The following is a 16921-nucleotide window of genomic DNA, read 5'->3' on the forward strand; positions in this document are numbered from 1 at the left end:
CCCTCTTAGTTATGTTAAATACTGCTGACCTTTTCCCTTGCTTGCCTTTCAGGGCCTGGGCATTCATATAAAGGCTTCCAATGTGATTAGCATTGATGCTTCTGAGATTGCTTAGAAACTCGGTGGTCAGTGATAAATTGTGGGTAGCAGGCTTTTACATCTGCCTCTTCTCTAGAGTGAACATGTTGCTGGGCCATATGGCAGAGTGCCTCATAGAAAAGCCAGGATTGACTTCTGGCTGAGTTCTGTATTATCACTTGCTTCCATTTAAGGTGGAGGTTATAGTGCTTTGGGTTTGATTTATTGTGCACTAATGGGATTAATCCTTAACTTGAAGTCTCATGGGAATTGTGTATGTGTCTAGAATCCAATTCCAGTAATGTTATCAATAGTCCTTTCATGAAAAGATTTTATTAAACTGTATTTCTTTATATATATGGATAGAAAAACACCAGTTAATAAGTATCTGACCTTTGATTGACTTCTTCGCTTGAAAATAAAAACAGTTTGTTTAGAATGGAATAAGGTTACATAACGGCTTTTTCTCTTTGCTTTCCTTAATAATATGTAAATATCATTCAGTTAAATGCCAAAATTCTCTTTCCTATATGCAAAACACCCACAGTAAATATAATAACAGTGGGCTTGAGTATTTCAGACTGTAAGGATGGCACAGGATAGGGCATATTTTAGATCTGTTTTTCTTGAGATCACTATGAGTCATAGCTGAATTGTTGACACCTAACAATATGGAAAAAGGTTATTGAGATTTGAGTTTAATGTATATATTTACATTCATGCCTACTGAATCAAAATATGTTTTCAATTATATGTACCCAAAAATCAGAAAATCCACTAACATTCCTCCCCAAAAATAATCCATCAGCAAGTTAAATGATGCTTGTTTTTTATAAGAATGTTTCACTCTCTCCTCTATGTTTGTGTCTGTTGAGTGTCTCCGCCCTCTCCTGGTTTCTTGTCTCCCTCCTGCCTGTCTCTAGTCCCCTTTCTTTTCATTATCTTTCCATCTCCATGCTTGCCTGATTTTCTTTTCAGGCTGTGTCCTCTTTTTATGTTAATCCTCTTCTCCCACCTCTTAACGCTTTCCTTCAGACTGTATTACTGTTGTGAAAACTTTTACTCATGCTATTTTTGTGGGTATTTCTGGAATTTTTTTAAATCTTTTTACTATTTTTAATAATTCTACCATTCTTAAATCCTTACACAAAAGGGTATTACAGTTCTTCAGCCTATACTGCAAACAGTTCTTAAAATTCAGCTCATATATTGAAGTGATAATGATTACTATACTATAAAGTAAGATAAAGAACTCCTTAATTTAATAAAAAACAAGGACAATTTTACACAAAATAATACATCCAACCAACACTTTTTCTCTCCATATCTACAATCATTATTGATACTTTATAGACTTATTTCTGAGCAGATAATGGTGGTGTGTGTTTGGTTGTTTTTTTTTAAAGAAAGATAGCCATGTTTTGCTCAGGAATAATACTATACATATATAATTCAGGGTATTTTACAGCAGGTTCTAGTTGGCCAAGCTACAGAAGGCAAAACACTAAAGCTGTGAATTCAGTGTTGTCCAGTTAATTCTTTCTGTTTCCATAGAAAATCTGGTGAAATGTGCTGTTGAGAGACCACCACTGCTCTTGTCATTGTAGAATCCTCTATGATAGAACATTCGTATTCTCAAGATGCTATTTCTGGGATTTTTATTGTTTGTTTTACTTGCTGTCATACCAGTTTATTTTATTTGAGTGGCTAAATCTTTTACTTTAAAATTTTGTAATAGCCAAGTGTAAGAATTGGCACAAGATTTTAAACCTGTTCAGGGTTTTTCAGGAAATCCTAGTGGTACAGTGGATTAAACATTAGGATGCTAATTGAAAGATTGCCACTGTGAAACTACTGAGAAAGATGAGGCAGTCTGCTTTGTAAAGATATACAGCCTTGGAAAACCTATGAGACAGTTTTGGCCTGTTTTTATAGGGTTGCAACAAACCCTTTTTATCCCCTCACTAAGCAACTTCTATTGAAGAGAAACATTTTCCCTTAAATAGTTTAGTCGTAGAGTTTATCTTTCAATATGACTTTCCTAGCCATCATTTGACTTTGCCATGCTGGTGGGCAGGGATTGGCCAGACTCACCGTCTACAATGGGCTTGGCCACTTTCGCCATTAAATTGAGCAATCCGGCAGCAGGAGAATTAGAGACTTCCCCAGCACCAGTGAAGAAGAGAAGAAACTGCATGGCCAGGAAAAGAGCAAGCAAGTGGGCCCACAGGACTAACAGGCATAGTAACCAAAACAAAGAAACTGAAACCTTATATGAGATGGCACTGCTACATCATTGGAACTGGAACTGAGAGCTTTTGCCCAAGTTTGTTGAACACCTACAGGTGGGGTGCCTGCAAGCACATTTCTGAAGCCAATTCTGACTGTATTCTGCTCCTAACCTGGATTATAAATTTTTTTACTTCCCCAGTTTGGCTCTGTATGATCTGTGAGCTGTTGCATCAGGCTTTAGATCCGGCAAAGCAGTAAGATAAGCATGTTTAGGTGAGGAAAAAGAGGTATGGAAGAATGGGGGACATGTCTGACTTCATGGGAATTCATTTTGTTATTGATGCTTTTGATGGGGACAGTCCACTTTTTGAAGTCAGTAAAGGTAAGACATGGCCATCCTCATGTGGCCTTTGCTCTTTTTTATTGTAGTGCACCAGTTCATCTCTAGAATTGGGTGGTAGCTGCTTTTATATTCATATGGCTTCCTTCTACTGAAGGAGCTCTAGTGGTAGAGTCTAGAGGGAGTAGCTCTGCTATCTCAAAGGCCACTCCTCTCTGTGTGTGAATCCATAAGCTGCTCTGCTGCATAAAGATGGGCACTCTCCTCCCATGCAATTTACAGCCTCCAAAAACCTGCTGGACGATAGGTTCCAACTTGAGAGCAATGAGTTTTGGGGCTGTGTTCCCTCTACTAAGTGGTAAACCTAGAAAGAAATTGGCGATAGAGGTCAAGGTATTTATTTAATAAATCTTTTGTTTGATGCAGACTTTAATCAGACTCCCAAGTGACATCTTCATTTTTACTTTCCTGGTTGATGTGTTACAGAAGAAACTAAGCTGAAACTTGCACTCTCAAAAAGACTTACTTTCAGCAGGCACTGGATTCTAAGTATGTGTGTAAAACATTTTTTTTAAATAAGTATTTTCTCTCCAGTAATCTGCAAAATCTTAGATACAGCAGATGAAAATGGACTTCTTTCTCTCCCCAACTAAAGTGTAATAAAGTTGGGGAAAGAGGAGGGGGGAAAAGTTTTCAAATGAGTAAAAATTATTTCAAAAGTACTGTTTTAACTATCTGTAAAGCATTGAGTGTTTATTGTTATTGTTATGTGCTGTCAAGTTGGTTACAACTCATAACAACCCTGTGCACAATAGCTCTTAACCTTGCTCTATCCTGAGACAGTCTCACTGTTTCTGACACACCTACATTCAATGCCCCTTAACTGTGTCAATCCATCTCATCTGGAGTCTTCCTCTCTTGTGCTGTCCCATGACCCTTCCAAGCATGATATCCTCCAAAGACAGGTCTCTTCTTGCAACATGCCCCAAGTATGTGACATGGACTCTTATAATCCTTGCTTCCAAGGAGCAGCTTGGTTTCACCCTCTCCAGGACTCTTGTTAGTTCTCTTGGTAGGTCATGATATGTTTAATACTGCAGCACCATAACTCAAAGGCATCAATTCTTTTGTCATCCTTGGTCATTGGCCAGCTCTCTGATGGATAGCAAAAATTTGCAAAGACCTGGATCAGGCATACTTGATTCTCTAGACCTGAGTCTCTAGACTGACATCCTTCTCTTTAGCATGCTAGAGAAGTCCAACAGCAGATTTTCCTAATGCAGTTCATCTTTTGATTTCCTAAGTGCTGATGCCAACAATGTTGATTGTGGAGCTGAGCAAGCTGAAATTATTAACAATCTCAGTCTCTTCATCTATCATGATGCTGCCAGTTGGTCCATTGGTGAGATTTTGTTAATTATTGAGTTTCTTTTTTATTATGGATGTTATTACTGTTTCTTTAATAATCTTTTTAAGTGCTAAAGAGCGAAGATGTAAACTTAAAGACTAAAGTGCACCTGACTCAATCCTTGATATTATCTGTTTGGTGGAAAGAACCCCTGGAGAAGCTCAGTATCAGCTGTGAAAGTGAGGCCTGGTGCTGATTGTGTAACAGATCATCAATTACTCATATGCAAGTTTAAGCTGAAGCTTAGGAAAATGAAAGCAAGCCCACAGGAACCAAAATACAACCTTGCATCCATCCCACCTGAATTTCAGATCCATTTCAGGAACAGGTTTGAGGCCTTGAACACTAATGAGCAAAGACCAGATGAGTTATGGGAAGATATCAAGAATATCATCCAGGAAGAGTGCAAAAGGCCATTGCAAAGACAGAGGAGGAAGAAAAGACCAAAATGGATGTCAGAAGAGACTCTGAATATTGCGCTAGAGCGCTGAGAAGCCAAAGCAGAAGGAAGAAATCAAGACATTAAGAAGCTGAACAGGAGATTTGAAAAGGCTGCATGACAAGACAAAGTAAAGTATTATAAAGAGCTGGAGCCAGAAAATCAAAGAGGCCGAACTCACTCAGCATTTCTTAGGCTCAAGGAACTGAAGAGACAGTTCAAGCCTTGAGTTGCAATACTTACTGATGATTTGGACAGAATACTGAGCAACCCTGCAAGTACTAAAAGAAGATTGAAAGGGTATACAGAGTCATTATACCAAAAGGAATTGGCAGACACAGCAGAATTTAATGAAACAACATATGAGCAAGAGTCTGTGGTGATGAAGAAGTTCAGACTGCTTTGAAAGAATTGGCTAAGAATAAGGCTCCAGGAATTGATGGTATACCAATTGACATATTTCAACTAACAGATGCTGCCCTTGATGTGCTCACCAAGTTGTGCCAAGAAATCTGGAGAACAACCACTTGGCCAGCTGACTGGAAGAGATCTATATTTGTTCCCATTCCTAAGAAAGGTGATCCCACAGAGTGTGGAAATTATTGAACAATATCCTTAATATCACATGCAAGCAAGATTTTGCTGAAGATTATCCAAAAACGACTGAACAACACATCACAGAGAACTACCAGAAGTGCAGGCTGGGTTTAGATGGGGCCGTGGCACAAGGGATATTGTAGCTAATGTTAGATGCATCTTGGCTGAAAGCAAGGACTACCAGAAGAATGTCTATCTTTGTTTCATTGATTACGCAAACGCATTTGACTGTGTGGATCATAAATAACAAGCTGTGGCTAACTCTGAGAAGAATGGGAATCCTAAAACACTTGATTGTGCTAATGCAAAACCTATACTTGGACCAGGAGGCAGGCGTCAGAACAGAGCAAGGAAACACTGCATGATGGTTCAAAATTGGAAAGGGTGTACGCCAGAGCTGTAACCTGTCTCCATACCTTTTCAGTCTTTATGCAGAACAGGTTATCCGGGAGGCTGGGCTCTATGAGGAGAAATATGACATCAGGATTGGAGGAAGAATCATCAACAATCTATGTTATGCAGATGACACAACCCTGCTTGCTCAAACTGAGGAGGACCTGAAACACTTGCTGTGGAAGGTCAAGGACTGCAGTCTTCAGTATGGATTGAGATTCAATATCAAGAAAACAAAGATTCTCACCACTGTGCCGATTGGCAGCATCATAATGGATGGTGAAGAAATTGAGATTGTTCACAGTTTTGGTTTGCTTGGATCCACGGTCAACACTCTTGGCACCAGCAGCCAGGAAAATGAAAAGACGTATTGTGATGGGAAAGTCTGTGATTAGAGACCTCTCTGAAGTGCTGAAGTGCAAAGATGTCATTCTGGAGACTAAGGTGCATTTGGTATATGCCATGGTCTTTGCAACCACTTGTTATGCATCAGAGAGCTGTACAATGAGTAGGGATAATAGAAGGACACTTGATACCTTTGAGCTGTGGTGTTGGCGAAGAGTATTGAATATACCGTGGACTGCTAGGAAAACAAACAGGTTTGTCCTGGAGAGGGTGAAGCCAGGCTGCTCCTTGGAGGCAAGGATTCTGAGGCTTCGTCTATAATACTTTGGACATGTTGCAAGGAGGGACCAGTTCTGGGAGAGGGACGTCATGCTTGGGAAGTTGGAGGGACAGCACAGGAGAGGAAGACCCTCAACGAGATGGATTGATTCAGTGGCTGGCGGAGGTAGGTGTGTTGGAGATGGTAAGATTGGCACAGGATAGGGCAGAGTTTAGGGCAGTTGTACATAGGGTCGCCATGAGTTGTAGACAACTCGACAGCACATAACAACAATATCCATGTGAAAATCTGGCCATGAATAAGAAAGAGCAAAGAATAACTGTGGTATTGGCAAAAAGAACAAGCAAATCTGTCTTGTAGAAAGTACAATTAGAGTGGTCCTTGGTGGGAACAATGATGAAACTTTATCTTACATACTTTGGACATGTTGTCAGGAAAAGCCAGTTCCTAGAAAAGGGACATTGTGCTGGAAAAGGTGGAGAGTCAGCAAAGGACGGTCAGGATGGGTTGACACAGTGACTGTAACAGTTGGCTTGAGCAGGATAGAGATTATGAGGATGGCACAGGATAGGGCAAAGTTTCCATATGACGTTCATAGGATTGGCATGAGTTTTGTTTGACTTGGCGGCATTTAACATCATGAGGGTTGGGGTTTTTTTTTAAGTTTATACTGAATACATAATTTCAGATCAATAAAAGCAAAACCATTTAAAAACTGTATTTCTTTTCGTAGTTTACTTCACTTTAATTTTACTCTCTCTGTATAGTTACATAAGTTTGCTTTTCTAACCATGAACAATTTTACTAATTTCAGCCTTTACTAAAGTAGACTTTTACAAGAGTGTATCTGGTTTTAAAAGCTAGAATGTATGACTAGCAGCAGATTAATAATATATTATTATTTATAGTCACTGAATTTCCCTGTAGTTTTTAGATGCCTTTGGAAAATTGGATTTTATGCCCAGAAGCATGCTTTTGTTTGAAGCCTTTTAGTGAGCTCCTTGCTCAGGTCATATACTTCTATAGCTCTGCTTTCTTTCCTCTGGACAAATTTCTTCATGGGTTACCAATAACAGTGCCATGTCATTTCAAAGAAGACTAAATTAAGTAATGCAAGCCTGGGATGCTGAAAACTAGATGACTTAGGATAGGTACTATTCACTGTTTTTCTGTCTCTGAAAGGGCACATTTATTTCATTACAAAGACCGGTTTACCTCCAAATGGAGCTCTTTGGGCATAAGCCATAGAGTTATGCTGCTAACTCAAAAGCAGTTCTAATTCACCAGCACCTCCCAAAGAGGAAAATGGATAGTCTTCTCCCATGTGATTTGCAACCTAGAGAAACCAGCAAGGAATCAACTCTGACTCAAAGAGGTGCATTTTTTTTTCTTCAGATGTCATTTTAACTCAGTCATTTAACTACCAAATGGTATTATGAATTAGAAATATATTTTCTTTTGGGAAGAAGCCATGCATTTGCTTGCTGACTTGTTTACATGCATTTGCTGATTGACTCCAAGGAACCATATTATGTTTTTCCTCGATAAGTTGTAGTAGAGAAGCATTGTTGTTGTAGACAGCCATCTGATTTGAGCAGCTTTGAAGAAATCTATATGAGATTGGTTTAGATCTCTCCAGGAACCTTTTGAATCCAAGCTATTTTGTGTCATTACTTAGCTATCTTCTAGGGAAACTATTTTGTTCCTTGATGTAAATACAGATTTAAGGTTTGTGTGTGTGTTAATCAAGGCTTTCTGAGTCATCTACATTTGTTTGTTCTTGATCTTTTTTAGGTTGTTTGAAGGACATTCATCAAGGAAACCAGAGAAGCTTAAAACACTCCTCTGCTACTTTAGAAGAGTCACAGAAAAAAGTAAATTCCTATTCTTACTATAATTTTTCCCACTAACAGGAATGATTCATATCAAGTGAATGTCAGGAGTGTTGTATGTTCAAAATATACCTTCAGCCCAGTCTATGTTGGAATAGTGATAAAACATACATTTATGTTAGGTATATGCACCAGAATGTGTATTTCAGTGTACACGAAAGTCTAACCAGTATAATATACATGTAAGAATTTTTATTAATAAAAGCTAATTTAATGCTGTTAAAAGATATGATCAGTAAATACATTTGGAGTGGCTTTATTTAAAGAAGCATTAATAACTATTCATTACCTTCTTACTTGTCTCTTCACTCTCTGAGACCTTTGTAAAGATCTTGTGCATGTCTCTCTTTCTCTGTTAAACTTTGACTGTTGTAGCCTAACCCCAGCAATTGAGACAGTAGTGATAAATATCATTATCAGCAGGTGATAGTAGATTGTTAGTATCACTTTCATGAACATATTTTTAACCTCTCTAAGCCTCAGTTTTCATATGTAAAATAGAATAATGATAATTATTTCATAGGGTAGCCACATTTATTAAGACATTATATACTTAATAAATTTCAACTATTATTAAAACTGACTTTTCCTGTAAATTGATTATAGAGGAAATCAAAATATTTCAGAAATTTCCTTTGCTAAGTAGGATGGGTCAATCCTAGTCAAGTGAAATTAGGTCTTTCCACTCTGGTCTTCTGGATTGTAATTATAAATAAGCTTAGAATTAAAAAGTGTGTTCAGTCTGTCCAGTAGTTGGCACTGCTAGTCATGTGAGAAATCATGCACTAGTCAGTCTGTTCTCAGGAGCACAGTCCTGACTGTGCCTCTTAGTCCCATTCCTCTTCTTTTTTTTGCTGTAGTTTTAATTGGCAAGCTCACACCCCGTGAGCCCGCTTCATAGCAGCCTGTTGACCTTTCGTTTTGCACAAGAATTTCTTCACTGCCTTGTAGAGGTTGCTTATGTCAGAGTATGGGCTGGAACTTATCAAAAGGATCTTGCAGAGATCTGTGTTGTCAGTTTTAGAACCATAGCAACTCCTCTGGTGATTGAGGAAACAGTCTTCACCTCTCCATTGTAAGGACCTTTCCTTAGGAGTTTGTATCAGTACAGCAGCCAGTACTTACCAGTTGGAGTAGGGAGTGGTCCACTCCAAATATGTTCACACAGATACCTGTTTTGTTGTTGTCAAAGCTTTTCATATAGTATAATGACTGTGGGGTCCCCCTCTTGTCAGGATGGTTAGTTTCTGGCACACAATAGCCTCAGTCAGTAGTACTCAGCACCTACTGGGAAAGGGAAATAGATACCTACACTGATCCTCAGGGAGATCTCCCATGGTGGTTTCAGAGGCCTGAGCTATAGGGTGCACAAGAATGCAGGTATATTGCCCAGTAGTGGTGTTTATGACAGTATACTCCACTATTGGGACCTTCTGTGACAGTTTAAAGCAAATTGTCAGCCAACAGTCACCATTTGGGGGAGGAAGCATAATGTTATAGCTGGATCCCCATAGAGGTCTGCCTTATTCTTATCAGAATTTAATTCTCTCCCCTGGTAGATTGTTGACATTGAATGCAGCCTCCACTGCAAACTTCTTGCTAACACACAGTACCCAGTCTTCTTGCATCAGCTGAAAGTGGGTCAGACTAGCACTAATCGATCCATGAGGAGGTTTGTGCTGTTACTTCCAGAGGTGTTAACTTGTATGGGGAAGGCAGGGTAAAGTACTGACTAGGGGAGCAGACTTCAGTGCTTAGGTCTTTTGTGAACAATTAACAGCAGACTTACAGTCAGCAAGTTACAAATAGACAAGAAGCTGACATACTCCAAATGGACTCCTGGAGAGGTCTGTTGTCTTAGTGTCTTCCGATTATCATCTTTAATATTTTGGCTATGGGTGTAGCTGTTTCCTAGCACATGCAGCTTCTGTCTGTTATCATTAGCACTCATCAGAGCAGGATACAGACAGACTTGAATTGTCTTCCTAGGAAGTCTATCTTGTTGGCCTGAGCTATGGGGTGCACAAAGAAGCATTCCAAATGTTGGCTGTGATAGCAGACTACATTGCAGGGGACCTTTTGCAGCAGTCACAGTAGACTTGCAACAGCAGTGCTCCTGTGCAGAAGTGCTGGCATATTGCAGTTGGCCTTTGAGGAGGTCGACCTTGTTGATTTTAAAACAAAAGCATGGAGTCTTTTTGTACCCACAAGGCTTATAGACTCTTGGGTTTGGTAACATACTCATTTTCTTGGCCACTTCCTTAGTTTCTAGCAGGCAGTAGGTGGCCTATGTTTTTAGGGAAGGACAGGCAGTGGAAGACCTGGTTACTTCTCTCGTTTTCTTATTCATTTTCTCAGTTCAGCAGAAGTGGAATATTGTCTTGTGTTCCTTGTTGCTTTCCCAGAATTCCAACCCTTAGGAGTTTTGATTTGTTACTGTTTGTGACTAAGAGCAAAGAAATGGGACTCATCCTTAGGAATGAAGTAATAGTCAGGCTTTCATTGAAACTAAAAGCATTATCACTAATCGTTCCTGACACATCTCTTTGCTTAAGAGCTTTTTATTCCCTCCTTAAACAGATATGTCTTAGCCTTTTTAGTTTGCTCTTTGATTTGAATCAAACAAATTGCTTCTGGCTGGCTGATTCATTTGTTGTTTTTTCCATTGGCAAAAGAAAGTTAACTATTAAAATAAATAGCTTTTCTTATGCTTTAAAATTGTTTACTTTGTCAATAGTATTTATTTTGATCCTCTCAAATCTGTTGCTTCTTGAAAGATGTATCCTGCCTTCTCTAAACTCCTAGAGCCTAGCAATTCCTCCTTTCACCTTATATATCACTCTATAAATAGAGCAGTTGTTCATCACGTAAACCCAAGATTTAGTTGTGTTCACTCTAGAGAACATGACAGTGGTTTAGTGTTTTTTGGTGTGTGGTTTTTTTTTTCAATCATAACCATTTTCTTTTCATTTAAGTCACTTAAATATATCTTTTAGTCTTCTAGTCTTTGAGTGCAAGGTTAAGGTTTTCTTTGAAAAGTACCTACAGGTTAGAATTAAATTTTGTCTTAAATTTATAAATTATACCTCTTAAACCAAGTAAAGATAGAGTTCAAATCCATCAGCTGCTTCATGAGAGAAAAGGGGCCTGTCCTCTTCCTGTTGTGGTTGTGGTCGTTATGTGCCTTTGAGTCACCTGCGACTTGTAGTGACCCTATGTACAATAGCTCTGAACCCTGCTCTATCCTGAGCCAACTCTTGACACTCCTACCCCCCATTACCCCAGTCACTGAGTCAATCCATCAAGGGTCGCCCTTCACTCTCCCACGCATAACGCCCCGTCCTTGCAACATGCCCAAATGTCAGACGGAGTTTCAGAATCCTTGCCTCCAGCGAGTGGCCTGGTTTCATCCTCTTTAGGACGACTCTGTTCCCCTAGCAGTCCATGGTAGATTCAGTACTCTTCTCCAGCACAACAGCTCAAAGGCATCAATTCTCCTTCTGTCAACCCTAGTCATTGTCCAGCTTTCTGACGCATGGCATGTCTGGAAACCATGACCTGGATCAGATGCACCTTAGTCTGACATCTTTACTTTTCAGTAGTCTGGAGATTTCCTGGACAGCAAACTTTCACAGTGCAATTCGTCTTTTTATTTCCTGGTTGCTGGTACCAAGAGTGCTGATTGTGGAGCCAAATAGACTAAAGCTTTTAACAATCTCAGTCTCTTCACTGTCTATCATAATGCTGCCAATTGGCCAAGTAGTGAGAATCTTTGTTTACTTGATGTTGAACTTCCATATTGAAGGCTGCAGTCCATGACTTTCTGCAACAAGTGCTTCAGGTTCTTTTCAGTTTTAGTAAGCAAGATTGTATCATCTGCATAACCCAGGTTGTTGATGAGTCTTCCTCCAATCCTGATGAAACCCACTGTAGGGTCAGCGGTGCGTCAGTTCCCGCTAGATAGTACTAACAACAGCACACTCATTATCTACTTTTTTTAAGGTGTTGTGGTGTGTTTGTTTTTTTAAAGTGAATTAATGTAGAAAATTCCACCAAAGAGTTCTGGCATTCAGATTCCATTGTGATGCCTGTTTTTATTTGTTTGAGGTTTCTTTGTTGTTGGTTGTTATCATTTTGTTTAACCATGGCTCACTATGTATAGAAGAGCGGTCCTAATGTGTAGATATATTATTCTAAATCGATCAACTGTTGTATTCTAGTACTAAGCTTGGCATTTCTTAACTAATTTTACACCTACTCTTTTACTGAAAGTATATATATGTATATGACTGACACTTTTTAAATTAAAGCTTATTTTGTGCTTTTCTTTATTACTTTTGTAGAACCTACTGGGTTGGTGACATTTACAAGACAAAGTCTAGAAGATTTTCCCGAGTGGGAAAGGTAATAATCATAAAAATAATCCTAAAGTCTTAGATTTGGAAGAGCTTATAATATTGCAGTTCTGTTTTTGTACCCTCAGAATATATGTTCTTCATCTCTAACTGCTCTGGTGCCTGGGAGTTCATTCAAATCATGGTTAGAAAGGTACTTCCTAAACAAAAAGGTGCTTCTTAAAATAAAACTGAGTAGTGTGTGAAAGTAACTACTATTAAGAGAAGCATCATTATTTAAATATTCATCTTTTTGTTGTTAGTGTTTATATTTTATGTTTTTCTTTCTAGATAACAGTTTCTAGGAAATTTTTAAAAAGTAAACTAAAATTATATAAATAGGATTGTAATCTGGTATAATTTAGATTTTAAAATCCTTAAACCAAAAACCTACTGCCATTGTTCCAGCTCAAAATCAGTCCCCTTTTATGGCTTCCAAGGTCGCAGGTGTTTATGGGATGAGAGTGACTATTTTTCAAACCCTCGGGGCAGCCGGTGGATTTGAATGGCTGATCTTGTATTAGTAGCACAACCCAAAAGGCCCTGTGTCACCAGCATTCCATGTAAGATCCCTAGTGCCCTGAAGTAATTAACATGTGTCTTAATCTAGAACTAGTTCATTATGCTCTTAAATTGCAAACCAGCCTTTACAAATATGTAAGGACATGCATATTCAGATGTGTATTCATGTTATACAGTTCCTCTCCATTTCACTTTCTAATGTTTGTCATAGTTTTTAATAATTCTGTTTGGAATTAATAATTAAGAAAATAAGTAAAATTAACTTCCTGGTTATGTGTCTAGTGTATCAGGCTGAATGCCACAGTTCAAAGTCACCAAATTTTCAGAAGGAAGAAAATGGGCAGACTCCTCACCTAAAGATTTACAGCCTTGAAATCCTGGTATAGGGTTGTTATGAGTTGGAATGGAACCAATTTGACAGCAATGAGTGAATGAATCCGTAGTTTTCTTAAGGGAGATTAATTTTTCAAAGAATTTGTGAAGTGAAAGAAAAACTTAGTTCAAAAGGCTGAAGGCATGTCTGACATGTGAGGGAACTGGATAAAACATTAAGCAACCAAAGGGGGGAAATGAGCCAAAAAAGGAAGGAAATGTGCATAGCATTTTGCACTCATGGCATGCTGGAGAGAAAGGGCCTGCAGGAAGTCATCTGGTCTGGCTGCCTACCAAAAATAACCACTCACTGCCAGTGGATTAGTTCTGACTCATAACAGCTCTCCCTTCTTTTCCAAAGCTGTAGCACCAAAGAAAGCTTTTCATCGTTCTTGAAGAGCTGCTGGTGGTTCAAACCACCAGAGAAGTGCAGCCTTTGAATTATTAGTAGTACAGTGAAAGACAGACTACATCACTAAGGCTTCCGACTGAGCATCAGTTGCTTCTTTTAATATTTGTGACAGAAACATGATGGCTTCAGTCACAGGGAATTCAGTTTTTACCTCTGTGTATACCATAGTTAACTCTGTATTATTATCTAATACTTCCTCTTATTAAAAGACTGTCTTCCTAATCTCTCTCTCCCCCAGCATCTAACTTCTTAAATTGCTTTTAAAATGTAATCCCCCTAAAAAATTCCTGTTTTAATTTCTGTAAGTTTTCTTAGTTCTGATCTATTGCATTCAATTATAATTTATACTTTTTATTCAGTAAGTAAGCAGGGGTGGAAAAAGCCTAAAAAGAGAAAATGTGATTAATGGAATTGGGTCTTTTTAATATAAACATAAGTCAATTAACACCTTAAAGACCATGTTATTGTTCATTGTTGTATACCATCTTATACCTGACTTATACTGGGACGGACCTTTTAGAGGGTTTTCAGATGCCATAAGTCACTCAGGAGGTGATTGATTGCCCATCTTTCTCCTGTGGAGCAAATGGTGGAAGCAAACCACTTGCATTTGGGTTGGTAGCACAGCTCTTTTATTACTGAAACTAGAACTCTCTTAATGACTAGAGGTTTATAAAGAGGAAAGAAAATCACTGTACCACCTTCTTAGTGTCTTTACTGCAGGTACAGATGTATCTGTCAACTTAACATAGGTCAGAATTTTTAGGACATGTATTATGTATATATTTACCAAACTTTTAAAAGGAAAGCCTCTCTCAGAGTTAGGTATGATATATTGCAAGATCATTTTGCAATTTTTCTTAAATTTATAGACCTTAACTTTTTTTGTTTTGAGAAGTTTTTTTTAAAAAAGAGACTGTTTATAATATAAAGGAATCTTATTTCAAAGCCATTTATCATTCTGTTTTTATTTAAATTTGCATACACACACAAATCTTTATTAAACAAATAAAGTGTTTTAAATTGTAGATATGAAAAGCCTTTGACACGGTTACATGTCACTTATGAAGGTACTATAGAAGGAAATGGCCAAGGCATGCTGCAGGTAGGTGAATCATGGAAGGTGAGTGGGGTAAGATTCTGTCTTGTTGAACTTTTGATAACAGCTTGAAAGTCTGGAAAGCTTTTTATTTAGCTCTTAAACAGATGTAATGCACAAAAGAATAATAGTAAAATGTAGAAAGACACCAACCAAATAATTTTGACAACCTTTAGTAATATTATTAGCCAGCTCACACTCTGTTTCCTCGCATGTGCCTCTTTAAAAACATTTGACAGAAAATTCCAACATCTGGACAACATCAGACCTCTTAGTGCAGACACTGATGGTAGGTTGACAGTGGAGGAAGTTCCCTGGATATAGTCTTGACAAGCTGTCACTAGGCTGTCTTGAAGGTTTTTTGGGCTTTTTTGGTTGTGTTTTTTTTCCTTTAAAGGCTCTTACTCTACCCTAAATAATGTTTTCTTCCGCCACCAGCCTTGTTTATGTGTCAAAGTTAGTCATTTAAAACTGACAAATAAGAAAGGCCTTAGTCCACAATAACAATTTTAGATATATGAGCCAACTATCTACATTTTAGAGCAGCTAATTTTGTCTTTATCTCAATGTTTGCTATCAATTGATGTTGCTACTTTTCCATTAAAGAACCATAATTTGAGAAAGGAGGCTAACAATGCACATAGACTATTCAGGTTTTTTTAAATGCTGCAACAACTAACCTGAGGACATTTTCATTTATAGTAATCTGGGGTTTTTTTTGTAGTTTTTTAAAATTAAAAGCAGTAGGGGAGCTCTGGTGGCCTAGTGGCAAGAAGCTGCAACTACAGTCCCAGAGGTGCACGGTTCGAATCCACCAGATGCTCTGCCGGGGAAGGAGGGGCAATCTCCTCCTGTACCAGTCAGATCTGATTTGACGGTACACGCACATAAAAAAAAAATTAAAAGCAGTAAAGTAGAGTATTTTGTATTCTTGTCCCATTTATAAAAGCAGCATAGCTCAGATTTTACTAAAAAAAGCTTGCACAGCATCTCATTTATACTAGGATGAGTAGATTTTTCTTCTTTCGTCTTTTTTCGTTATTTGAAGCTGGAGAAAGCACTTCCATGAGAATGGCAAATGTTTATTGTAAAATGACTAAACAGATTTGTCATTGGGCTAATAGTTGAATAGTTAGACTCTGTGTAATGAAACACAGTAGCTTTATTTAGATGAATGTGTAATTAAGCTCTTTAAAGCGAGAAAGCATTTTTGCTTTAAACTACTTTGTACCAGAGATAATTTGAACTCAGAAAGAAAATTACGAAGGAAACCTTAATGATAATCCGTGCTTTTAAAAGTAAGTACCTTTAATTTTTTTAAAAAGGAAAATTCTTTAAATAAGTAAAAAAAAATTACTCACATGAGTATCTTTTTTTCGTCATATTCCTTTTTACATGTTTTTACTACATTAAAGTCGTATTGGAAGGAGTCTTAATGCAACTAAAATGAACAAGCCACTGCATTGCTTCTTAGCACCCAAGGAATCCTGACCTTTCATTACACTATAAGTCAACAAGAAAGTACTCAGCAAAATTTTGGGTGGAGTTTCTCCCCACTTTACTAGAATATACTTAGATAGAATGTGAGACTTCAGTCAACTAAAAGAATGCCACAAAAGCTGCTTGTATGCTGTTAATTGTTCTCCATACCCTTGCCATGTATCCCCAGTAGATCGCAGGATATTGTATTGTGATGCTGCAAAGTTCCTCCTGTAGCTTTTCAGTTTCATTATGCTGCATGGCAACAAGTTCTCCTTAATTCTATTTTCATCAGTTATAGTTCAGAAACTGAGTAATCAGAACAAGTAGCTTTCTAATGATTTGGTAAATAATCATAAAACCGTAGAAGTATTTAAGTGCTTGGTTTCATATACAGGAATAGAGGGGGTTTTCCTGTAATACAGAGGCTTTTATTAAGAATTTTTTAAATTGTAGAAATTTATTCTTTTCTAAGAGTCTTATTTTCAGAAGCATATAAAGCTTATTGTTATTTATTCTGTGCATACCTATTTTTTTATTATTAAATTTTATGAGTTTTAATGAACATTTACAGGGATTTTGGGTTTTCATTCCTTCATTGCTGCACCATTCTCTCTACCCTCCTCCCCAGTTTGTTCT

At 37.9% G+C, this 16921-nt stretch overlaps 1 protein-coding gene across 1 annotated transcript in view; it reads left to right on the forward strand.

The window, feature by feature from the left end:
* Positions 1-16921, forward strand: part of PARG (poly (ADP-ribose) glycohydrolase) — a 302619-nt gene that overhangs the window by 130595 nt on the left and 155103 nt on the right. Inside the window, exons 10-12 of the mRNA XM_006897698.1 lie at positions 7907-7986; positions 12348-12408; positions 14734-14809. Coding sequence (XP_006897760.1) covers positions 7907-7986; positions 12348-12408; positions 14734-14809 — 217 coding nt within the window. The remainder of the gene's footprint in view (positions 1-7906; positions 7987-12347; positions 12409-14733; positions 14810-16921) is intronic.

Source organism: Elephantulus edwardii, unplaced genomic scaffold (genome assembly GCF_000299155.1).
Source record: "Elephantulus edwardii isolate Elephantulus edwardi_28Jun2011 unplaced genomic scaffold, EleEdw1.0 scaffold00213, whole genome shotgun sequence".
Classification (NCBI taxonomy): Eukaryota; Metazoa; Chordata; class Mammalia; order Macroscelidea; family Macroscelididae; genus Elephantulus; species Elephantulus edwardii.